The 26112-nt window shown below is 41.3% G+C and overlaps 1 protein-coding gene across 1 annotated transcript in view; it reads right to left on the reverse strand.

Moving 5' to 3' along the window:
* The window catches only part of ASB4 (ankyrin repeat and SOCS box containing 4), an 85328-nt gene that overhangs the window by 8610 nt on the left and 50606 nt on the right, over positions 1 to 26112 (reverse strand). Inside the window, exon 3 of the mRNA XM_005678948.3 lies at positions 14126 to 14616. Within this exon, the coding sequence (XP_005679005.1) occupies positions 14126 to 14616 (491 nt within the window). The remainder of the gene's footprint in view (positions 1 to 14125; positions 14617 to 26112) is intronic.

Genomic DNA, 26112 nt, shown 5'->3' on the forward strand with positions numbered 1-26112 from the left:
ACACTAAGTTGAATCAAAGTGGTAAGAGTGGCCACCCATGTCTTGTTCCTAACGTTAGCTGTGGGTCTGTCATATGTGGCCTTTATTATATTGTGGCATGTTCCCTCTAGGCCTTCTTTCTGGAGCGCTTTTCTCATAAATTAATATTGAAATTTTATCAAAAGCTTTTTCTGCTTCACATGGTACGGTCTTAGGGAGCATGGCCTCACCTGAGGACTATGTCAGTCCCAACAAATAGACTAACCAGAAGGGGTCTACCAAGTAGAGGTTTAAGTCAATTGTGTGCCAGAAAATGTTCAACAGGCACTTTGTAAAAAAAAAAAAAAGTGTACACATATCTATATGTATATAAGTTTATGTTTTGCTAATATAAAGAATGTGAAGCCCACAATTTACAGATAATAAAATATCCAATATGATTTATTTTCTATTCCATAAGGCCAACTGGTGCTCTCTAAATGCTTTAACTTTTTTTTATATCAGTTTTGTTTAGACATAAGTTGTGTTCAGAGCTAGTCTGTGTCTGCAACTGGAGAGTGCCTATAGTTCGTATGTTTATATAGGTTGATATTTTTATTACATTAAGTAGCAATTGCTTCACAAATGGGAAACAATGAAGACACATTGGAAAGTCACTCATTCAATGACATAAGGACTTTTATGTGGAAGTGTTGAATAGTTTTTTGAATACTGGAAGCAGATTTTCTCAATTTTTTGCACTAGTCACAATGTAAGAGCTACAGACACCACACACTGCAAATTTTTAAGTTTAATCTACATTAGTAACATTCTCTCCATTAATTTTGGAAATTTAGACATCAACAAAGAAATAAGTCAAGGTCTGAATGGTAACATTTGCTGGTTTCTGTGGTGTAAACACTTGCATCATGGCCTATGTAAAGTGACCAACATGAGTTCTCTGAATATATGGTAGGGAAGAGGTGTACAGTAGCATCATTATATGTTTTCATCAAACAGCTCCAATATTTGCAAATAATATCAAGAGCATAGCTATGCCAAGTAAAATAATCAGGAGGTATTAATAATACATTTTGAGTTTTTGTTTTTAATATGCATTATTTGTTGTAGGTTGGTATGACTTGATTTTTAATAATGTTTGCATTTAACAATCAGCTCGCAAAACTCCTTGTAATTTAATAATCAATTTTTGCAAGCTACAGCAAGCCAGTTCTAGCACACAATTCCTTTCAACTGTCCCTGTATTTAAGAACTGCAGTGCAGACTAAATGTGCATACCGAAGCTCCAAACCAGCTAAGGAATCATCCTGCCCAGTGGTGAGGTCCAAATGTGCACAACATAAATACGAGTTTAATGAGAAGATCCATTCACATACATATTCTGGGTACAGTGCACAAAGTTGAGCTGCTGACAATATTTCAGCTAGGTCTACATACATAAAGAATAATCCTCTATCATCAACCCCTAAGGGTTGGAGTCAGACATCCATTGCTATGGGACCTCTGAAGAGTCAGCATTTCTGAGTGTATGGAAAGTGTAAAGAAATCCTAGAAGGATTTCTCTATGGGTACATGGCTGTCAAGGTGAGGAGGTAATTCTTCCAGGACCTTGGTCTTGGGTAGTTTAATTGAGGCGGATGTGGCCACTCTTTTCTGTAGTTGGGATGAGAATGGCAGATATGCAGCTCTGTGGAAAAGAGACAGACAAACCTGAGGCTGACTGACTGACTGCTCTGAACACTAGCTTATAAGCTACCAAAACAGTGTCAGAGACTGTGAGGGTTGCAAAGGACCCTTTAGTTCAGTCGCTCAGTCAGGTCTGACTCTTTGTGACCCCATAAATCGCAGCACGCCAAGCCTCCCTGTCCATCACCAACTCCCAGAGTTCACTCAGACTCACGTCCATCGAGTCCGTGATGCCATCCAGCCATCTCATCCTCTGTCGTCCCCTTCTCCTCCTGCCCCCAATCCCTCCCAGCATCAGAGTCTTTTCCAATGAGTCAACTCTTTGCATGAGGTGGCCAAAGTACTGGAGTTTCAGCTTCAGCATCATTACCTCCAAAGAAATCCCAGGGCTGATCTCCTTCAGAATGGACTGGTTGGATCTCCTTGCAGTCCAGGGACTCTCAAGAGTCTTCTCCAACACCACAGTTCAAAAGCATCAATTCTTTGGCGCTCAGCCTTCTTCACAGTCCAACTCTCACATCCATACATGACCACTGGAAAAACCATAGCCTTGACTAGATGGACCTTTGTTGGCAAAGTAATGTCTCTGCTTTTCAATATACTATCTAGGTTGGTTATAACTTTTCTTCCAAAGAGTAAGCATCTTTTAATTTCATGGCTGCAGTCACCATCTGCAGTGATTTTGGAGCCCCCCAAAATAAAGTCTGACACTGTTTCCCCATCTATTTGCCATAAAGTGATGGGACTGGATGCCATGATGTTAGTTTTCTAAATGTTGAGCTTTAAGCTAACTTTTTCACTCTCCACTTTCACTTTCATCAAGAGGCTCTTTAGTTCCTCTTCACTTTCTGCCATAAGGGTGGTGTCATCTGCATATCTGAGAATATTGATATTTCTCCCAGCAATCTTGATTCCAGCTTGTGTTTCTTCCAGTCCAGCATTTCTCATGATGTACTCTGCACATAAGTGAAATAAGCAGGGTGATAATATACAGCCTTGACGTACTCCATTTCCTATTTGGAACCAGCCTGTTGTTCATGTGCAGTTCTAACTGCTGCTTCCTGACCTGCATACAGATTTCTCAAGAGGCAGGTCACGTGGTCTGGTATGCCCATCACTTTCAGAATTTTTCACAGTTTATTGTGATCCACACAGTCAAAGGCTTTGGCATAGTCAACAAAGCAGAAATAGATGTTTTTCTGGAACTCTCTAGCTTTTTCCATTATCCAGAAGATATTGGCAATTTGATCTCTGGTTCCTCTGCCTTTTCTAAAATCAGCTTGAACTCAGGAAGTTCACGGTTCATTTATTGCTGAAGCCTGGCTTGGAGAATTTTGAGCATTACTTTACTAGCATGTGAGATGAGTGCAATTGTACAGTAGTTTGAACATTCTTTGGCACTGCCTTTCTTTGGGATTGGAATGAAAACTGACCTTTTCCAGTCCTGTGGCCACTGCTGAGTTTTCCAAATTTGCTGGCATATTGAGCGCAGCACTTTCACAGCATCATCTTTCAGGATTTGAAATAGCTCAACTGGAATTCCATCACTTCCACTAGCTTTGTTTGTAGTTATGCTTCCTAAGGCCCACTTGACTTCACATTCCAGGATGTCTGGCTCTAGGTGAGTGATCACACCATCGTGATTATCTGGGTCATGAAGATCTTTTTTGTACAGTTCTTCTGTGTATTCTTGCCATCTCTTCTTAATATCTTCTGCTTCTGTTAGGTCCATACCATTTCTGTCCTTTATCAAGCTCATCTTTGCATGAAATGTTCCCTTGATATCTCTAATTTTCTTGAAGAGATCTCTAGTCTTTCCCATTCTGTTCTTTTCCTCTATTTCTTTGCATTGATCGCTGAAGAAGGCTTTCTTATCTCTTCTTGCTATTCTTTGAAACTCTGCACTCAGACACTTATATCTTTCCTTTTCTCCTTTGTTTTTTGCCGCTCTTCTTTTCACAGCTATTTGTAAGGCTTCCCCAGACAGCCATTTTGCTTTTTTGCATTTCTTTTCCATGGGGATGGTCTTGATCCCTGTCTCCTGTACAATGTCACGAACCTCATTCCATAGTTCATCAGGCACTCTACCTATCAGATCTAGTCCCTTAAATCTATTTCTCACTTCCACTGTATAATCATAAGGGATTTGATTTAGGACCCTAGGGATTATCTAATACCTTTAACTTGAAGATAAGGAAATTGAAACGCCAAGAGGCACACAAAGAGAAAGCATGGTTTTAGGCCTTTTCAAATGTAGTCTGATAACCTTATTTTAATCCTTAAGTAATGACCAGTGAAATGAATGGTTTAAGAACACAAATCTTATTGCACAGACATCTGGAATAAGAAACATTCTTTATTATAATCATTACAGTAATTATAGGCTGGATTTTGTTGAAATTTCAAAATAGTTCCCTTTTTAATGCAAAGATGTTAATAATAATAATGCAAATAGCATCCATCAAAACCTCTATATACATCCTTCTCTAAAGACTCCCAGATACATGCTTTCTGGAGGAATATACCATGGTGAAAAGTACGCAGGTAATCAGATGAGTAATCCAAAATGAAGATTTAAATGTAAGCGTCACCAGGACGTAGACGCCAGGTGAAATCAATCCAGGGCCCGGGTCAAAAGTACACTTGTACAGGAATTCCGAAAACAAAGAGCATGGGGAAGTTAGGCAGCCTGTAGTTCAGGTGCCCATTCAGAACACTGACTTCTGCGCTGCATGAATTCCCAGGCTACACTCACTCTTCATGGAAACCACACTGGTTAGGCTTAAAGACACAACGCCCACATGCCCAGTACAGGCAATCCGGCTTTAGGAATTCCTTACCTCCCGCTTCCTGCCAACACATTGAACACAGAGGAGATGTGGCCAAAAGTTAACTCTTCTCTTGTACACACACTTTATTTCTCACCTAGGGTTTCCTGATTTAGCAAATAATAATAATAATGTAGGGAGTTTTTAGGATAAATATGGCCTCAGTAATGCATGGGACATATTCATACTAAAAGTTACTTTTTACTGATGAATTTCAAATTTAATTGAGCATCCTATATTTCGTCTGGCAACCCTGTTCCCAGCCTATATTCAAAAACAGTTCAAACTGGGTTATGTATGCTGTGCTAAGTCATTTCAGTCATGTCCGACTCTTCGTGATCCTGTGGACTGTACCCTGCCAGGCTCCTCTGTCCATCGGACTCTCCAGGCAAGAGTACTGGAGTGGGTTGCTGTGCCCACCTCCAGGGGGTCTTCCCAACCCAGGGATTCCAGGCCTTTGATGTCTCCTGCACTGGCAGGTGGCTTCCTTACCACCAGCGCCACTTGTATACAGGAATACAATTCATTCATAGTTCAGGAGCCTAACTTCATACATTTGGTGCTTCAGTTTGCACCTGGCATACTCCCATATATCTCATGGAGATAACTCACCTTTCATTAGGATAAAAAATTTCAAGTAGTCCTTCAACATCCATCTTGAGACACACGAAGTCTAAAGCCTGCCTGAAGCGTTGGGTTTTGCTTACATTGACTAGTAAGTTTTCTGCTGACAGAAGATGGTGCTCACGGCAGGAAAGGCTCCTTTTAGCCTGACAGCCTCCCAACTCTGTGAGCGGACACGTCTAGCTTCTTCCAGAACTAAGACAGCTTCTTTAAGCCTCAGTAATAATTTCACTAGGCAACAACAGAAAAGAGATGCTTGAGAAAGCAAACTCTAAATCATCTCTCTGCAGTGACTCCCAGGAACCTTGATCACCAAATGAGGAGGGATTGGTGTGGACCCAGGAGGCAGAAGCTTCCGCTTTCTCTTTGCAAACCCGGGAGACTTCACCTTTTGCACATCTCCGGGGTCTCTATTCTCCCTTCTTAGAAGAAGAGTTGGACAAAAGGTGGCAACTGGAGAGACCTTAAGACCCTTCCCCTCATCATCTGACCCCTAAAAGCATAAATCAGAAAACAGATTCAAGGTAAATCTCCCTGCCACCCTTCCAATACAAGTGCCACCTATAAGCCACTTCAGCAGAGAAATTCTAAAGCTATGTCTGCCCTTTTATATTGATATCTTTGTGTGCAGAAAGGTACTTGATGATCAAGGAGACTGCTTATACCCTGGGCTTCATATGCAGAATGGTTCAATGGCAGAAATCTTCTTTACCTCCCCCAAACTTTTACATACCTTTTCCTTCCTCAGAAAATGTCTTTCTTGCCCTACAAGAAAACCCAGTCTTGGCTCCCTAGGGTATCACTTCCTTCTGAATTATGCTGAAGGAAAAAAAAATCAAATGTCCTTCTGTACCCTGGAAAGCAATTGCAGACCCTATAATTCTTTTTTTTTCCCTTTATGTAATTTATACATAAATTACATACTGGTGGCTTTCCGTGAAATACACCCTCTACAAATTTGTTTTGTATTTGGAAGACAGCATCTTCAGCTCTGACCTTATTCCTTGTAAATAAGGAAACTGAATTCCCCCATCCACAAGAGAACAAATCACTCTATCTTCTGGATAAATGAGTCAGTCATACTTGTTGTAAAGATGACTTTCTCTTTGGAAAGTCGGGCTGTGGAGTAGTTGTTCTAAATCACTTTGAAGCATCTGCATATTCAATTGAATAGTTTTTCTTTAGTTTTCCTTTGGAAAGGGGCCAGTTGTCTTATTCAGTCTATTGGGTAGCAACAAAAACATTTAAAATACCGACCATCTACCAGTAGCCAACTAAATCCTTAAATCTCTTTAGCATATGGCCAAATTAGAGGAACTCAGAGGAGCAAAACAGAACTGAATAAGATGGTAACCACAGAGAGTGTTCCCTGGAACATGTAATTTTATATTATTCTACAGGTGAGTGAAGCTGCTAAAGTAAGGCTGGTAGGAAAGACTCCTACAATGGACCAAGAGTACATTTTGGGAGGAAAAGAAAAGGAAGAAATTTTGTTGAGCACCTACCAGCCTCAATGGTTTACATGCCTTACTCACTGTTCAGACATTCCTGGAAAGCTAGTATTTTTAATCTTTGTTTTCTCTTGGTTCTGAAAGATTAAGGGACTTCAAAATCACGCGGCCAAATGAGAACTGATACCCACAGTTACTAAGCCCCTCTTCCCTTGCTGTTATCTCTCAGAAAACTGCCTTTGTGAACAGGACTTAAGATCTTCTTCACATTTGGAAGATTTCTTGTGGGAGAACAGAAACTCCATTTAAAGACCTGTCCCCTCTAGTCCGGCACTTTTTTAAAAAAAAGCATTAACTTCAGTTTCAATACAGTTTGTCATTATAATTGTCTTACCAGCCTCAAGAAGTTACATGTCGAGGAGAGGGATGTTCTACCATCCAGAGCCATAGGCAGATCCGGATAGCTACCAATCCTTTCTGCACCACAAGCTGAGCGGGGAATCCCAAAAGGCAACATCTCAATTTTAGGACTTTCAGTATAGTCACATTCCCTTCCTCCACGGGCAACCTTCTGATAGGATTTCTTTCTAAAATCAAAATGCTGGTGATCTCCAATCCCAGAAGGAAGTGTTTTCACTCTCTTACACCAGAGGTCTAGCCAAGAAAGTTTGGCAGTAACTGAAAGAAATCTTTAGGAATCTGGCAGAATGTCTTTTTGTTTTTGAAGCAGCAATTGTTTGAGGTTGGAAATTTTAAAGACCTTTCCTAATTGGTGAAGACCACTTTGACTCTAAAATTGAAGAGGAAGACTCGATGACCCCTTGGGTACATCTTTGGAAGGGGAGGCGGGTGTGTTTCTAGCTTGACCACTGCTGTTCTCCAGATCAGCAGCCCTGCAGGAAACCTTTCAGAAGCCACTTCCCTCCATCTGTGAGCCAGGAGGAAGCAATCCTTTGGGACCAGGTTCTCCCTCCACCATCTGGAGTCGCCTGTGGCTCCGCCCCACCAGCACCACACTCCTGGGGGGATGGGAAGCAGCAACTCAACCCCTAATGAGATTCTTACCCGGAAATGAGACAAGGATCTTTTACTTACTTTCGATGCTTTTGAACATTGGTGCTGGAGAAGACTCTTGAGAGTCCCTTGGACAGTTAGGAGATCAAACCCGTCAGTCCTAAAGGAAATCAACCCTGAATATTCATTGGAAGGACTGATGTTGAAGCTGAACCTTCAATACTTTGGCCACCTGACATGAAGAGCCGACTCATTGGAAAAGACTCTGATACTGGGCAAGATTGAAGGCAAGAAGAGAAGGGGGGACAGAGGATGAGATGGTTGGATGGCATCACCAACTCAGTGGACATTATTTTGAGCAAACTCGGGGAGATGGTGAAGGTCAGGGAAGCATGGCATGCTGCAGTCCATTGGGTCACAGCAAGTCAGACATGACTTAGCAACTGAACAACTTACTTTTGCAGAGATCTGTTTTATCCACAGTCTCCCAGCAGGGGATTTCAGAATAAAACTCAACATTTAGTCTCTAGGCATTCTCAAACCTTGTCTCTCCTGGGAAACCGCTGTGGGCAAACCAGGTATGGGGTAACTGATTCTACTGCTCAACAGATAAGTAATGGTAACAGCAGATACAGTTACTATTTATTTAATGGTTGCCTGGCAACCCACTCCAGTATTCTTAACTGGAGAGTCTTATGGACAGAGGAGCCTGATGGGCTACAGTCCACGGGGTTGCAAGAGTCGGACACGACTGAAGCAACTTAGCACACACACATGACCAGAAATGATAAACACTTTTAAAATATTACCGTGTTTCATTCTTAAAACAACCTTAGGAGAAGGATATAATTATTCATGGATAAAGTGGCAAGGTATGTCTCTCTGGCACCTCCATGCCCTCGGTCTCTCTCCATCCTCTTCCCTGGAAGGAAGATGGCCTTAGAGCATAAATATACACAAAATTATGCTTTATGAAATGAGTCATATTAGAAAGAGACTAATTTTTTTTTGTCTTCTCGAAGTCCCACTATGAAGAGTGAGATGTGGGTGGAGATTAAAAAATGGAGGTAGTCCAAGGGAAAGATATTTATAGATGCAGAATGAAGGTTGGCGTGAGGAATTGGGGGCGGGACCTTGCAAGAACCGAAATTGACTCCAGAAAAAAATACAAGTATGTTTGGCACCATCTTCTGGGCTCTGAGCATATTTGCAATGTACTATGAGTACAGTTCATTACTTGCTAGTGAAGGAATCAGTCTGCATATTACTGCCAAGGCATAGAGCATATCCATTTCACAGGGGAGGAAACTGAGGCTCCAGAAGTAAGATATTCATTCAAAATCACACTCTTAGGTGAGTGGCAGTCACAGATTTATCTGACGCCCCTCCCCCCCCCCCAAATTCTATGCTTCTTTATTCCTGATATGCATAGCATGGCAAAGTCTAGAATGAATTTCACTAGTCATGAGTGACAAAGCAGAGGTAAAAATTTTAAATAGGAACCTTTTCATAAGTGGAGAAGGCAATGGCAACCCACTTCAGTACTCTTGCCTGGAAAATCCCATGGACAGAGGAGCCTGGTAGGCTGCAGTCCATGGGGTCGCTAGGAGTCAGACATGACTTCACTTTCACCTTTCACTTTCATGCACCGGAGAAGGAAATGGCGACCCACTCCAGTGTTCTTGCCTGGAGGATCCCAGGGATGGGGGAGCCTGGTGGGCTGCCGTCTATGGAGTCGCGCAGAGTCGGACACGACTGAAGCGACTTAGCAGCAGCAGCAGCACAGCGGCTTCCATATGTAGCTTAAAATGCTGAGTTAGGGTTAGATTGTTAATACCTACTGTTTTAGCCAAATCTAGATACCAGTGTGTATGATCCAGAAAATGGGTGCCAACTAAGAAGTAGATATTCATAGCTAAAAATTATGGATCCCTGTACTTTAAATAAAAGCTGTTCAGTTTATCATAGAATATGACCAACTGACTTTATTTCTAAGGCGCTTGCATCAAAACTTATCATAAAAAAGTATTTTTTTCATTCCAAAGCCCATTGGTCAATGAGGATATTGCAAGGAAGGTGAGAATTAACAACTGAGGCCAACCAGGTGCCTTCAACAGTAGATGTTATGAATATTTTTCCAGGCCATTTAGGCAGCAGTCTTTCCTCAAATTTTATAAAGAAAATATAAGGGTTAAGCATTGTTCTAATTCTTGATATTTTCAGACATACCTTGACCAAGATCCAGAGGCAAAAATAAGTAATAGCTAAAAACTTGGGAGAAATACAAACCTTGATGTGGGAAAAGGGAAGCCTTAGGTACAAACTGATTATTCAGTCACTAAGTTGTGTCTCTTTGCAACCCCATGGACTGTAGCACACCAGGCTTCCCTGTTCTTCACTATCTCTCAGAGTGTGCCCAAGGTCATGTCCATCGAGTCGGCAATGCCATCCAACCACCTCATCCTCTGTTGCCCCCTTCTCCTCGTGCCCTCAATCTTCCCCAGCATCAGGCACTTTTCCAAAAAGTCAGCTCTTGTATCAGGTGGCCAAAGTATTGGAGCTTCAGCTTCAGCATCAGTCCTTCCAGTGAATATATTCAAGGTTGATTTCACAAAGACGTAAAAATTTACTAGGATACATATGAGTTATTCTAGGTCAGGAATAAGGAGTAAAGGATTAGTTTATATGATTTACCAAAAAAAAAAAAAAAGGGAAGGGATGCTGGAGTAGGGGTAGGGGTCCAAAATCCACGAGATACCCAAGGAAGGGAGTGCTGTAGAGTCTGCCTTCATGGAGATTTGCAAACACAGTAAGAGCACTAGTTTTCCCTGAGGCCTTGAGAATTAAATATAATAACCTCTTTAGGTCTCTTCTTGTGTTGTGATCCTTCAGGTTTCATTACACTTCCTGGGTAATATCAGAAAACATAGTGGAAACTGCTAAATCTAAGGGCTTAGGCTCAGGAGTCAGACAGACCTCATTCTGAATCAAACACATGACTATTGACCTTTAATAGGCTTGAGCCAACCAGCAACCCTACTATATTTCCCAAGTCCATTTGCTCCCCATGATACACATCTCACACCTTCACCTTTGCCTTAAGCCTTCAGACCTCGTCTCCATCCACTTCTCATTCTTCACTGAGAAAAGAGAAGCAATTTTAATAGAACTTGTACAAACTTATTAACATATCTACCGACATCCCCACATCTGGGTACACAGGCAGTGCTCTCCCTTCTACTATGATGGATGAACTGCGCTAAGAACAACACCTCCATTTGGGCCCTAGACCCCATCTTCTGTCTCCAAATCAAGATGGTGCTCAAGTAATTGCCCGCAAGACGTTTTTCTCCCTTTCCTAGAACATTCCCATCAGTCAACAAACATATCAACCATCATTCCCTTCCAGCTACGCTTCCATTTTAAGAAAATGCCTCCAATTCTTCACTGGTTTCACTTCCATTTATCCCTTTTTCCTTTGAATCCACTTTGATTAACCTTTTTTCACCAATGTCCCACCAAAATAACTCTTGTTGAGGTCCCCAATAAAACTAGACTAGTTGTCTAGCCCAGTGGCAACTTAGCCCTCATCTTATTTGAAATGCCACCTATATTCAACCAGTACATGCTTGCTAAGTCACTTCTGTCATGTCCAACTCTTTATGACCCCATGGACTGTAGCCCGCCAGGCTCCTCTGTCCACTGGATCCTTCAGGCAAGAATACTGGAGTGGGTTCCCACGCCTTCTTCCAGGGGATCTTCCTGACCCAGTGATGGAGCCCAGGTCTCTGATGTCTCCTGCATTGCCAGGTGGGTTCTTTACCACTAGCACCACCTGGAAAGCCCGTCAGCACAGCCTACAAGGCCATATAAATGGTCTGCAAACCACCTTCTCATATGCCCCTCCGACTTCTCCTTCCTCTTTCTCACCCCACTTCAGGCACTCTGGCTTCCTTAAACATGTTAGTCCTCTCTTACCTCACAATCTCTGCACCTGCTTTCTTACGCCTAGAATGCTCCCCTCCCACCTCCGCCCACCCCCAGGTATCCACATGACTTGCTTCTTCACGTTCTCATTTTCTCTAATCAGCCTTTGTAAAATAGCACACACATAAACTGAAGAAACCCCACGGTCTCTTATTTTATTTACCTTGCTTTACCTGTCTCCACAGCACCTAACATAGCAGAGTGTATTTATTTCATCTGCTGTTTTGTTTTTCCCTACCTCCCACTAGAGAGCAACTTCCATGAAGGCCCTTGCTTAATTCATGGCTCTGTCTCCATCTCCTGGAACAGTTCCTGGCACATAATAGGTACTCAGGGAATCTTGTTAAATAAATGGATATATCTGATTCACTCTGCTATACAGCAGAAACCAGCACATTATAAACCAACTATACTCCAGTAAAAAATAATTTTTTAAAAGGAAATACACAGTTCAGTAAAAAAATAAATGAGCTTGACCACTTACTGTGTGTGACTTTAGAAAAGTATCTGAATTCCATCACCTTTTAAATAAGGATAATATCAATGCCTACCTCAGAGGTTATTAGAAAAATAAAAGTAAATAATCTGTATAAAGCCTATCTAGAACTCAACAAAGGATATTATTGTAACATTATTTATTATCTTATTTCTAATCACCATAATCTTTTGGAAGGTGAAAGTCAAGGTCACTTAGTCATGTTCAACTCTTTGTGACCCCCATGGACTCTACAGTCCATGGTATTCCCCAGGCCAGAATACTGGAGTGGGTAGCTTTTCCCTTCTCCAGGGGAATCTTCCCAACCCAAGGATTGAACCCAGGTCTCCCGCATTGCAGGCAGATTGTTTTACCAGCTGAGCCACAACCTCTTGATTCTCTATAAAAGTTTGATAAAGTTCCAGGACATTATGGGAATTACATACAATTTTAAAGAAAAAAAAAAAAGTCCTCCATTAAAACACTGACAACCAAAAGAAAATTCCTTCCTGAGATCTCAGGAATCATCAAACTCATCACATCTGCGCTGGGATGTCTGTGGGTTGACTGTATGGAATGTGCTGAGTGCACCTCCCCTAAATTTATTTAGTGGAACTTCTCTTCCAACTAACCTTCCCACTGCAGGACTTCAGACATTTTACCAAGGTAGGAGGTAGAAGCTGGCTGTGAATTTGGTAAAACTTCTGTCAGCTAGCTTTCTGTGAGCCTGCATTCGTGAGCACATAAAACTCCTCTGCTGCCTGTTAATTCTTTTAGATGAGTGGGGTCCTAGGTACGTTATCATTCAATTTATTTTAGGTGAAGGGCATTTTGGTTTCCAAATTAAGCACCATCATCAACTTAATGCTAAACTCTCTCCCATGTGCTATAGAACCCTTCACTCCTCTATTTTGTCATTTACCATGAAATATTAAAGTTACCTCTTTATGTGTTTGTCTCTCCAGCTAGATCCTAAGCTAACTAAGAGTAGTGACCATGTGTTAGTCTTGCCAGTATTGTTAATATTTGGTCCCTACTAGCCCATTAGACAGAGAAGGCAATGGCACCCCACTCCAGCACTCTTGCCTGGAAAATCCCATGGACAGAGGAGCCTGGTGGGCTGCAGTCCATGGGGTCACCAAGAGTCGGACATGACTGCGCGACTTCGCTTTCACTTTTCACTTTCCTGCACTGGAGAAGGAAATGGCAACCCACTCCAGTGGTCTTGCCTGGAGAATCCCAGGGACGGGGCAGCCTGGTGGGCTGCTGTCTATGGGGTCGCACAGAGTCAGACATGACTGAAGCGACTTAGCAGCAGCAGCAGCCCATGAGAAATTATCAATAAATACTATTAAAATAAAGGTTGTGTAGTATATTATAAAATTAAACATTAGCACCCAGTGAACTAAGGTAGAATACCTACAGCGCCACTGTGTGAGATCAGACAAATTGCTTAACTATTCTGTGCCTTCGTTTCCTCCTTTATACAATAGGTATAATAATATAATCTACCTTATCAGATTATTACAGAATTAAATGAATTAAATTAAGAAATGTAAGATGATTTATATGTGTGCTTAATAAATATAATTTTTCTATAATAAATATTATTAATTCTTAATAAATGTTAGTTTTCATTAAACTAGAAAACTGAGCCGCCCTTTCATATATCAAACCAGTTCCAAAGCAGGCTCTGTCGTCTATAGAGCAGACATCTGCGGAAGAGACTCTTGTGCACATGCGACGCCATTCGCCGCTTCTGCAGACGATCAGCACCCTTCTGATCTTGCCCATTCAGTCCCCCAGGAAGCCACTACCAGTTCACTGGTGTTCACACAAGCCACGGAGAATTAACCTGCTACTCTTGCTCTTTCTCTGCTCTCAGCCCAGATTTCAAACAAACGTGGACTAGGCTGAGATAGCTAGGGGTATATAACAAATGGAAGGTCAGATGGAAGGTCAGAGGCAGTTAGCCAGGCCTCCAACAGGCTTGAGTGACTTGGCGATTTCAGACTGAGCCACGCTCTGAGTCCCCATTACCCTGCTGCCCATCGGCCCAGCTCCCCACGCGGCAGCCTCACCTTATGGAACTGTGGAGGGTATATGCGAGCAGCCCCGTGGTTCAGCAGCAGCTGGTAGCAGATCTCAGGCTGCGCGGCGGGCCGCACGGAGGTGACCTTCAGCACGTACTGGATGGCCGCGCAGCCGTTGATGTCCATGAGGTTGGCCTCTGCGCCAGCCTCCAGCATCATGTGCATGAGCACGTGGTCGCAGTTCCAGGCCGCCTTGTGGAGCGGAGATTTAAAGTCGTCATCCCGGGCGTTGACCTCCGCCTTGTAGTCCAGCAGCATGCGGCAGATGAGGTGATGATCCCGGCTGTACTCCTGCTCTTTGAAGCGGAGGGCCCAGTAGGTTGCGATGGCCAGCGGGGTCTCCATGTGGGCATTCACACTGTCCACGATGGCCCCGTGCTCCACGTAGAAGGCCACCAGCTCCGGGAGGCCAAAGTGGGCAGCCGTGTGCAAGGGCGTCTCCTCATCCTGGTTGTTGGTCTTCATGTTCACGTTCGCCCCTAGAAAGGGAGGTTGAAGAAGACAATTATTTAAACATATTTTACCATTACTCACAAGGCTCATTAAACAGGCCTTTTCTCGCTGCTTCCCACTACCCATTTTTCCAAGTTCCATTTCTGGACCCCGTGGGAGCCACTGCTTTGAAACGACAGTGCCACCTTCTGGGCAAGCAGTAAATATATGGGGTGATGGGAGAGGGCCTGAGAAGGAAGGATTGGGACTGTGCGCTGCAGCATTGTCGGTTGAGTTCTGGTTCCTACTCCTAGGTGGATTGGCAAATACAAAGTGATTCTGATAACCAAATAGCTTTTATCTATAAAATAGCAAGTACTAAAAAATAAATAAATAAAGGTTATATCACAATGTTTGAGGCTTATATGTTATATGTGTGGCTTTAAAAGTCGTCAATTTCTTGATGAGCTTTCTTAAACATCATGTCATTTTTTTTTTTTCTTCCCAAGCAGCTAAACCTGAAAACTTGGTACAAGGGAACTTTAGTGGTATAGAAATTCAGTCTTCTCACTGAACACTGACAACATCAAGCCGCTGAATTCTATGAGACTCCTTTGGAACACAACTGGAGCAAAAATAAATACTCTAATGACCAAACTAGACTAAAGGCCACATTTTGAAAGGAAAATAATAGAAGCTGGGAAAATAAAACACGCATCGAAAAAAAGACAGACTGTTAACATGTGCAATTTATCGTCGACAACGGCTATTTAGAAATACAAATTATGAGTGCTTGGAAATCTTCTTAGAAATTACTTAATCCAACCACTTATTTAACAGACCAGGAAAATGAGTAAATTTTTTTTTTTTCTGATTGGAAAGTTAAGCACTAGAATGATCAATCTGAGAAACTGAGATTTTCCTTCTCATCCTAGTTTAATTGGGGTAAGCTAAATGACCCGGGGGTCTACTCTATAATCAGTTTTATTGGAAATGTTTATAGTCACTTCAAGGGTAAATCTGGGAAGACTTGTATCATTATTATTATTAAGGTAGCAACTAATATTTATGAAGCACTTGCCATGTACAACATTCTGGGCTAAATGCTTTTCATATTCCTCATGGAATCTCCCAAGCAACTCTTCACAGGAGGTGCATTTTTATCCCAGTTTTACAGATGAAGAAAGTTGTACTTAGGCTAATACCTATACCAGGCTAAGAAGCAATAGAACAGAAGTTTGAAAGCAGACAGCCTGGCTTCATAATCTCTCACCACTGTGCCATTCTACCTCATTAATTTCTTTACAATTTCTTGTTTGCTTTGCTGTCTTTGGATATTTGAAAACTTGAAAGCAACAGAGAAGTCATGTTGCATTTTGTTAATTTAAAAAATCTGTTCTCCATGTGTTGCTCCTTTATGCCGTTTTTCACGGCATCCTCTGACCATATGGAACACATTTAAGAAAGGGGATACTCCTACCAGCTTGCCTGCTGTCTAATACAAAATCCACCCCCTAGTGAGGTTTCTGAAAGCACATTGTTCTGTAAAGTCTGAGACTGTCTCTGCTCCTAACTTCAGACAGCAGAATTATCAGCAAAGATGGTCCCTCATGAAGATCTGCCATCCATGTTCATCAGGATTCCACCCTGGAGCAGCTCTGGGTCAGAGCTTTCTGGTCAGCCTTTCTGTGCCCTAGAGTGAAATGAAATGAATGTCTTCCCAGAAGCCAGTGCAGGGTCACTTCAAACAGTGGAGAATTTCCAGTAAGAAAGGGAATCAGCGGGTCAGGGTGAAATTTACAGGCCAACTTGGAACAAACCACATCCTTTATTTTTTAATGTATTTGGACATTTACAATGGATCCTTGACCTCTTGCTACAACTAGATACACTGCATGGTTTGTTTTCCTGAATCGGAGAGTCTTGTTTTTATATTTGAATTGTGTCTTTGAGTGAACTTTTTCAGGAACTACACATAAAGTAGAATGATTTGACTACTATTTAAAATTTTGTGATTTATTCAAGAAATTAGAGACCATAAACATAAATTCTTGGGAATGTAAAAATATATACATCTTTAATGTGAAAATGTGTATTGGCTTCCTAGAGCTGCCAATCAAATGCCACAAACTAGGTGGCTACAAACAACAGAAATTTGTACACGAGTCTAGAGATCAGAAGTGCAATTGAAGAGTCAATAAAGGTGGCTATTTCTGAGAGAGTTTAAAGGGGGACTCTGTCTCGTGCCTCGCTCTGAGCTTCCGGTGATGGCTAGCAATCCTTGGTGTGCCTCGGCTTGTGGATGTACCCTCCAGGGGCTGCCGCCATATTCACGTGGTCCTCTGTGTCTTCACAAGGCTGTCTTCTTACAGAGACATCAGTCGTACTGCAACAAGGGCCCAGGCTGCTCCACTCATCTTAATGAATTACATCGGCAATAACCCCGTACCCAAACAAGGTCACACACTGACCTGCCAGAGGTGAGGACTTCAGCATATCTTCTTTTCAGGGGGCCAAACAGGGGACGCAATTCCACCCATAATATATAACGCGCCCTGTGTGTTTGTGTGAACGCCCAGTCCCTCAGTCGGTCCTGTCTGACTCTTTGTGACTCTGTGGCTCGTGGACTGTAGCCCACCAGGCTCCTCTGTCCATGGGACTTTCCAGGCAAGAATATTGGAGTGGGTTGCCATTTCCTTCTCCAGGGGATCTTCCTGACCCAGGGATCGAACCCATGTGCTTACGTCTCCAGCACTGGCAGGGCAGATTCTTTAGCACGGCCCCACCTGGGAAGCCCATAGCATAACATAATACATACTGTGTATTGCGTCTGTGTGCGTGCTCAGTTGCTCAGTCATGTCTGACTCTGTAACCCGCGAGGCTTCTCTGTCCATGGGATTCTCCAGGCAAGAATATTAGAGTGGGTTGCCATGCCTTCCTCCATGGCATCCCCCCAATATCATTAGATGTTTTAAAATAGGTATTGTACCAGTCTGCACTCCCATAAGCCATGTGTGAGGGCTCTCACCAACATTTGGGGTTTTCAATCTGTTTAATTTTAGCCAGTAGAAAATGACAACCCACTTCAGTGTTCTTGCCTGGAGAATCCCAGGGACGGGGGAGCCTGGTGGGCTGTTGTCTCTGGAGTCGCACAGAGTCAGACATGACTGAAGCGACTTAGCAGCAGCAGCAGCAGCATGGGAGTACATAGTGATACATCATTGTGTTTGAATGTTATGTTTCCCTAATTAACAATTAGTTTAGATATATTTCAATATTTTTAAACAAACACTGCTTTTTATTTACTATTATAAAGCATTTCCATATTGTTATGTTATCATTTTAAATATTATTTTAAAATAATGACATAATATTCCACAGAGTCAGTTTACCCTACTGTTAGATGTAAAGACTTTTTTCCAAAGTTTTGATCTTATGACTAATACTACAATTGATACATTTATATGTAAATTTTAAGATTATTTCCTTAGCATCAGTTCAGTTCAGTTCAGTCGCTCAGTCGTGTCCAACTCTGCGACCCCACGCCAGGCCTCCCTGTCCATCACCAACTCCCAGAGTTCACTCAGACTCACATCCATCGAGTCCGTGATGCCATCCAGCCATCTCATCCTCTGTCGTCCCCTTCTCCTCCTGCCCCCAATCCCTCCCAGTATCAGAGTCTTTTCCACTGAGTCAATTCTTTGCATGAGGTGGCCAAAGTACTGGAGTTTCAGCTTTAGCATCATTCCTTCTAAAGAAATCCTAGGGCTGATCTCCTTTAGAATGGACTGGTTGGATCTCCTTGCAGTCCATGGGACTCTCAAGAGTCTTCTCCAACACCACAGTTCAAAAGCATCAATTCTTCAGCGCTCAGCCTTCTTCACAGTCCAACTCTCACATCCATACATAAATTCCTCCCAAATGGAATCATTAAGCTGAAACATCTGAGCTATTTAAAGAGTGACTTAATTGACAGGAGCTTAAATAAGCTCAGGGAGTTGGTGATAGACAGGGAAGCCTGGCGTGCTGCAGTCCATAGGGTCACATGACTGAGTGACTGATCTGAACTGAACTATCTCTCATTGGTGAATGAGTGCTGTTTTACTCACCTAGTATGTAGATACATAATTAAAAATTTTTTGCAATTTTGGAAGTAAAAGATGGTATCAAAAAATCCCGTTGTATTTTTTTTGTGCATTTGTTTTTGATTTTGGTATTAGAATGCCCTACTCCTCTCAGAGGTTTCAACGTTAGCCAGATTAATTACAATTTAATTTGTATATATTTTAAAACATTTAACATTTAATTCACGTGGAAGTTATTGTGGTGTGCTTACCAACTCAGGAAGAATTTATATTCTTACAATATAGAGTCTTTTCATGTAGGAACACAGTCTGTTTCTTGAAAAGTTTTCTTTATATTTCTGTAAACTATAGCCCCACAAAATTTGTAGCAATTTTCATTTTAGGGAAGAACAGTAAGTTATTTCTGGGGTAAAGTAACTTCTAATGAGAGAAAGACCTTCATGAACTTTCTAATTTATGCAAGATAGACTCCAGAACTAGTCTGAAATGGTAGCAAATGAGACAGAGAAAATTTTTAATTTGCATTGCTTTGTAAAGAACCAGGACTTTTTAGACTTCATCGATAGGCAAAGAAGAACAGATTTGTGTGCGCTGAGAATAAGATGCAGAGGGGACATAGGGTAAGGGCAGCACAGAGAGGACACTGGCCACAGGAATGGCACTCTGATGCCCCTGAAGCCAGGAAAGCAGGGACACGGTCCCCAGGAGGGACACAGTGTCCGTGAAAATTAAAGTTTTTCTGTTTTCCCATACTGCATGATAGGCTCCTTTCATCACCCTTCAACAGACGGAATCAATTATGTGAATCCTAGTTATGAGACCTCACATTTCCTTTTTTCCAAGTAAAATTAAACTACCTCCAAGGACCCATTTGTTGACTTGGCTGATCACCCGTGGTCCATCATCGTATGGCTCCCTCTGCTGGGCTCTGCTGCTTTCTACAGGCCATGAGTTGGCCCTCAGAAGCACGCTTTCCAAAGAACCCACCTTCCCGGCCAAGTTCTACCACCTCCGAAACTCCGTGGGAGTGGGGCCAGGCCTCGGTTCCCGCAGAAACCGTCACTGCTTCATCTTCCCAGACTCCGCGAAGCCACGTCTTTACTCCAACCCTAAGCCAGCGCCCGCCTCCCTCCTTGTCCTGATGGACTTGATTTCTTGCTGACTTTTTTTTTTTTACAAACTTTTGTATGTAAGTGGGGAAACGGAAGTTGAGGCCAGACCAGTGCTTGGCAACCCTCTGAGACGTGCCTTTTCTATTCCACAATGAAATTCATAAATAATATACATCATCTACTTTCATACGTAATCTTTTAAAAACCAATCTAGTACCTAGCTAACATGTAAAGGCAAAATAAAAGTAGCTTCTGATAATCATAAATATAGTTATGATTGTTAAAAATAATATACATTACAATGATGTGGTATAAATTTTAATAAGTTATTGACTATCCTAGATGACCTCACGAAACATTTATTTGTTTGAATCCATATGTAGACTCCCAGCAACTCTATCGTTGAATTGACACAGGGGTTTGTACCGCAACTCAAGTACCACACCTGTCATTGCCGTAATGAATGGTGTTTCAAACGAGAAAAGAAATCTTGGTTTAGTTTTGCCTTGATTTGCTGCATAGCTCTATTCCTGGAAATTTCCATGTTTATTTACAATTCAAAAGTATTTTATGTTTACATATGTAAAATGGAGTTAGGTTAGAAATCTACTGTGTTACGACATCTAAATATCTATTTTTACATCAGTGCTAAGTCTAAGCTTTTTTAAAAAAATTATGAAAGAACTTAAAAATACAGAAAATCTCAGAAAATATGATAGATATCTATATACCTCTATCCATATTTGACAGATACTAATCTTTGCTATATTTGCTTTGGTTTTCTTTTTTCTAAGAAAGGATTTTACAGAAAAAAACAAACCAACCAACCTAGCCCTTTTCTCCTTTCTTCCCTCCCCTTCTTTCACCTCAGAAGTAACTACTATTCTGAAGTTGACTTTTGTCATTCCTTTGTAAATTTTTGTTCTTTTATTATTCGCGAGCGGGTGTGTGTGTGTGTGTGTGTGTGTGTGTGTGTGTGTGTGTGTGTGTGCACGTGCTCAGTCATGTCTCTTTGCAACCCCATGGACTGCAGCCCACCAGGCTCCTCTATCCATGGGACTTCCCAGGCAAGAATACTGGAGTGGGTTGCCATTTCCTTTTCTAGGGAATCTTCCTGGATCAGAGATCGAACCCTTGTCTCCTGCTTTGGCAGGTGAATTCTTTACCACTGAGCCGCCTGGAAAGCCCATTACTCACATACGTATCCGTAAACAACATAAAACACTTTTATTTGGTTTTCCTAAAAACCATATAAGTGGTACTCACTTTTGCAACCTCTTTTGTCAGCCATGTTATGTTTTTGAGCAGAGAACTGATTTTTGTTTTTTTCATTTCAACTGCTGAACAGATTTATATTGTGTAATTAAACTACAGTTTAGCCATTTACCTACTAAAGACACTTAAGTTGTTTTAGCATTTTATAATAACAAATATCTTTTAAATCATGCAGGAGTTTCTTTATAGAGAGAAACTGAATTAGTAGTAATAGCATATGAACATTTTCAACCATATTATACTCATCAGTGTTATATCAATTTATATGTCCATCAGTAGAGTTTAAAGGTTCAACATCATTTCCAACACTTGATACCATCACACTGTTTACTGTCTGCCAATTAGACAGTATGAAATGGTGTTTTGATTAAATTTGCATTCCCCTCGTTAGCAGTAGTGTTTTCTCATATGTCTACAGGCAACAAGATTTTCACTTATATGAATTGCCTGTTCATAGTCTCTGCCCCTTTTTCATCAGGTTGCTTATGTTTTTCTTGTTTACTTTTTAGGATATAAACAAGATGACTCTGGAGAATATGATAAAAACTTTACTGAAGGCACAGGACTTAGATGTAAAGTGCTGCTATGTTCACTAATAGAAAGATTCAATAGTGTAAAAGATGGCAATTCTCCCTGAATTAACCTATAATTTCAGTGTAATTTAAATATTTTTACATAATTTTTCAAAAAGTAATGAACAAATCAATTTTGTAAAAAAAAAAAAAAAAGAAGAAGGAAAGAAGAGATGATGAAAGGGGTGTATTTATCCTACCAGCTATTCAAGCAAACTATAATTAACACCACTTTAGTTCAGTTCAGTCACTCAGTTGTGTCCGATTCCTTGTAACCCCGTGAACCACAGCATGCCAGGCCTCCCTGTCCGTCACCAACTCCCGAAGTCCTCCCAAACCCATGTCCATTGAGTCGGTGATGCCATCCAACCATCTCATCCTCTGTCATCCCCTTCTTCTCCTGCCCTCAATCTTTCCCAGAATCAGGGTCTTTTCAAATGAGTCAGCTCTTCGCATCAAGTGGCCAAAGTATTGGAGTTTCACCTTCAACATCAGTCCTTCCAATGAATACTCAGGACTGATCTCCTTTGGGATGGACTGGTTGGATCTCCTTGCAGTCCAAGGGACTCTCAAGAGTCTTCTCCAACACCACAGTTCAAAAGCATCAATTCTTCGGTGCTCAGCTTTCTTTATAGTCCAACTTTCACATCCATACATGACCACTGGAAAAACCATAGCCTTGACTAGATGGACCTTTGTTGGCAAAGTAATATCTCTGCTTTTTAATATGCTGTCTAGGTTGGTCACAACCTTCCTTCCAAGGCATAAGCATCTTTTAATTTCATGGCTGCAATCTCTGTCTGCAGTGATTTTGGAGCCCAGAAAAATAAAGTCAGCCACTGTTTCCACTGTTTCCCCATCTATTTGTCATGAAGTGATGGGACCAGATGCCATGATCTTCGTTTTCTGCATGTTGAGCTTTAAGCCAACTTTTTCACTCTCCTTTTTCATTTCATCAACAGGCTTTTTAGTTCCTCTTCACTTTCTGCCAGAAGGGTGGTGTCATCTGCATATCTGAGGTTATTGAGATTTCTCCTGGCAATCTTGATTCCAGCTGTGCTTCCTCCAGCCCATCGTTTCTCATGATGTACTCTGCATATAAGTTAAATAAGCAGGGTGACAATATACAGCCTTGACGTACTCCTTTTCCTACTTGGAACCAGTCTGTTGTTCCATGTCCAGTTCTAAGTGTTGCTTCCTGACCTGCATACAGATTTCTCAAGAGGCAGTTCAGGCGGTCTGGTATTCCCATCTCTTTCAGAATTTCCCACAGTTTATTGTGATCCACACAGTCAAAGCCTTTGGCATAGTCAATAAAGCAGAAATAGATGTTTTTCTGGAACTCTCTTGCTTTTCAATGATCCAGTGGATGTTGGCAATTTGATCTCTGGTTCCTCTGCCGTTTCTAAAACCAGCTTGAACATCTGGAAGTTCACGGTTCATGTACTGCTGAAGCCTGGCTTGGAGAATTTTAAGCATCACTTTACTAGTGTGTGAGATGAGAGCAATTGTGCAGTGGTTTGAGCATTCTTTGGCATTGGCTTTCTTTGGGATTGGAATGAAAACTGATCTTTTACAGTCCTGTGGCCACTGCTGAGTTTTCCAAATGTGCTGGCATATTGAGTGCAGCACTTTCACAGCATCATCTTTCAGGATTTGAAATAGCTCAACTGAAATTCCATCACTTCCACTAGCTTTTTTCGTAGAGATGCTTCCTAAGGCCCACTTGACTTCACATTCTAGGATGTCTGGCTCTAGGTGAGTGATCACACCATCGTTATTATGTGGGTCATGAAGATCTTTTTTGTACAGTTCTTCTGTGTATTCCTGCCACCTCTTCTTAATATCTTCTGCTTCTGTTAGGTCCCTACCATTTATGGGAATGTAAATTGGTGCAGACACTATGGAAAACAGTATGGAGGTTCCTCACAAAAGCAAAAATAGAGCTGCCATATGATCCAGTAATTCCACTCCTGAGTGTATACCCAAAGAAAATGAAAACATTAATTTGAAAAGATACATGCATTCTAATGCTCATAGCATTGGAAAAAGAAATGGCAACCCACTCCAGTGTTCTTGCCTGGAGAATCCTAGGGACGGGGGAGCCTGGTGGGCTGCCGTCTCTGGGGTCGCAGAGAGTCGGACACGACTGAGGTGACTTAGCAACGTTCATAGCAGCACTGTTGGCAGTAGCCAATTCATGGGAGCAACCTAAGTGTCCAACAACAAAAGAATGAATAAAGGACATGTAGTGACTGTGTGTGTGTGTACATATATATAATATGTTATCACTTATGTGTGGAATCTAATAAACAAGTCAATAAATGAAATAAAACAGAAACAGACTCACAGATTCAGAGAACAAACCAGTGGTTACCAGTGGGAAGAGAGAAGAGGGTAGAGGCAAGGGAGTAGAGGGTAGGAAATTAAGAGGTGCAAACTATGATGTGATGTATAAAATAAATAAGCTACAAAGATATATCGCACAGCACAGGGATTATGGACAATATTTTTAACAACTATAGAGTGTAACCGTTAAAAATTGTGAATCACTATGTTGTACACCTGAAATTTATCCAATATTGAAAATCAACTAAACTTCAATTTTTAAGATAGAGTATGAGAAAGAACGTACAGCCTAGAAACAAACCTGCTTCCAGAAAGCATCTGGAATGACAGATGGGGCAGTGCAGTCAGTGGAGCAATAATGTAACATCTAATAAAGGATTGGGATCAAAGACCAACAATGCTGCGGAAGCACAAATTAGATCTTGCGTCTCTGTGTGTGTATGTTTGTGTGCGTGTGTGTTAAATTTCAGGTAAATAAAACTCAAGCAAAAAGCTAAATAATAAACTTATAAAACAAAAGCACAGGAGTTAGTACTGGAGGGGAGTGGACAGTCATCCACATTCAGCCATTGTATCTACAGAATACTCTCTTAGCTTATTAACTCTTGATGGAGACAGTGTTATCCAAGCCTTCTATTAGATGCAAACCTTTTATTACAGTTAAAACAATAGAGTGCAATCTTCTTGAATCTTACTCTTCTCTGACTTTCCCTCCACCGGTGTATCTTGTTTTCTCTCCTAGAAACCTGAATTTGCACAGTGTTGGCTATCTTCATTTTGTTCAGGCCTTCAGCCGGCTGCGAGAGGTAGAGGCAAGGTGAACACTGCTAGTTCTGTGTTTTGTTTCTGCTCTCTCTGTGCATAACTTCCTTAAGCACCCTGCGTTGGAGAGCCAACCACCCTCTGTCAAGGGAACACTCTCGAATTCCGAATTATCCCTCGACGTAGGGCTGCACTCTATTATTTGATAAAATACTGTGGCGTAAATGTCACTGGGAAGTGGTTAGTCTCATTTCTACACTTAAATTTTCTCTTTTCCTTATCTTCCGTCCAGCCTCTTTCATTTTCCTTTAGGTCAGGAGAGCAAAAATGAGAAATCCTACCATGCTATCAGAATTCTCTGGGGTTTTGACTTCCCCTTAAGCTACTGCACCTTTGGTCCCAACAGTGAACACTTCATCCATATTCCTTGAGATGCCTTCTTTGCTAACAAGGATCAAGTGTTCATCTCAAGATTCATCCATTCATTCATGCAGCCTGTTCTGTGTCAGGAACAGAGAGAGACTAGTATGAAAAAGGCTCAAGACCTACTACCAGGGAATTTCCATACTAGTTGAGAACGAAAAAAGCAGCCCAGCAGTAAGTAAATGACAAGACAATTTCAGATAGTGAGAAACACAATAACAAAAATAAACCAGGCTGTGATGATACAGGTTACATGTAATATAACCACGAGGGACCGGCTACTGGCTTCCTTCCTTCTTTCCTACATTTATTTATTGGCTTACAATATTATTTAGTTTCAGGTGTGCAATACACTGATTCAATAGTTCCATAGATTATGGAACTATTATACACCATACAAAGTTACTATAAAATATTGACTTACTCCTTGCACTATACATTACATCTCTGGGACATTTATTTTGTAACTGCTGGTTTGTATTAATACCTCTCAATCCCTTTCACTTACTTTGTCCCTTCTCCTCTCCTCTCCCTTTTTAACCACTAGCTTATTCTCTGTATCTGTGAGCCTATTTCTACTTTGTTATATTTGTTTTTTAGATTCCACATGTAAGTGAAAAGTACAGTATTTGTCTTTTTCTGTCTGACTTATTTTACTAAGCATCTCTCTCATACACACACACACATACACACACACAACAATACTACTCTGCCATAAAAAAGAATGAAATTTCTATTTGTGACAATATGGAGGGTATTATGCTCAATAAAACAAGCAATTTACTTTTTATTTATTCACTGTTTGTGTACTTGTATTATTTTCATTGTTGAAAGCTGATGTTTTATTGAAGATATATCTAGGCTCGGGTTTTATTTTTCATTTATTTTTACCAGGAAAAAAATTTATCTATTTCATCTTCACATAAATAACTGGTTTTTATACAGGAAATTTTTTCTTCTACCCT

This window comes from Capra hircus, chromosome 4 (assembly GCF_001704415.2).
Source record: "Capra hircus breed San Clemente chromosome 4, ASM170441v1, whole genome shotgun sequence".
Taxonomy (NCBI): Eukaryota; Metazoa; Chordata; class Mammalia; order Artiodactyla; family Bovidae; genus Capra; species Capra hircus.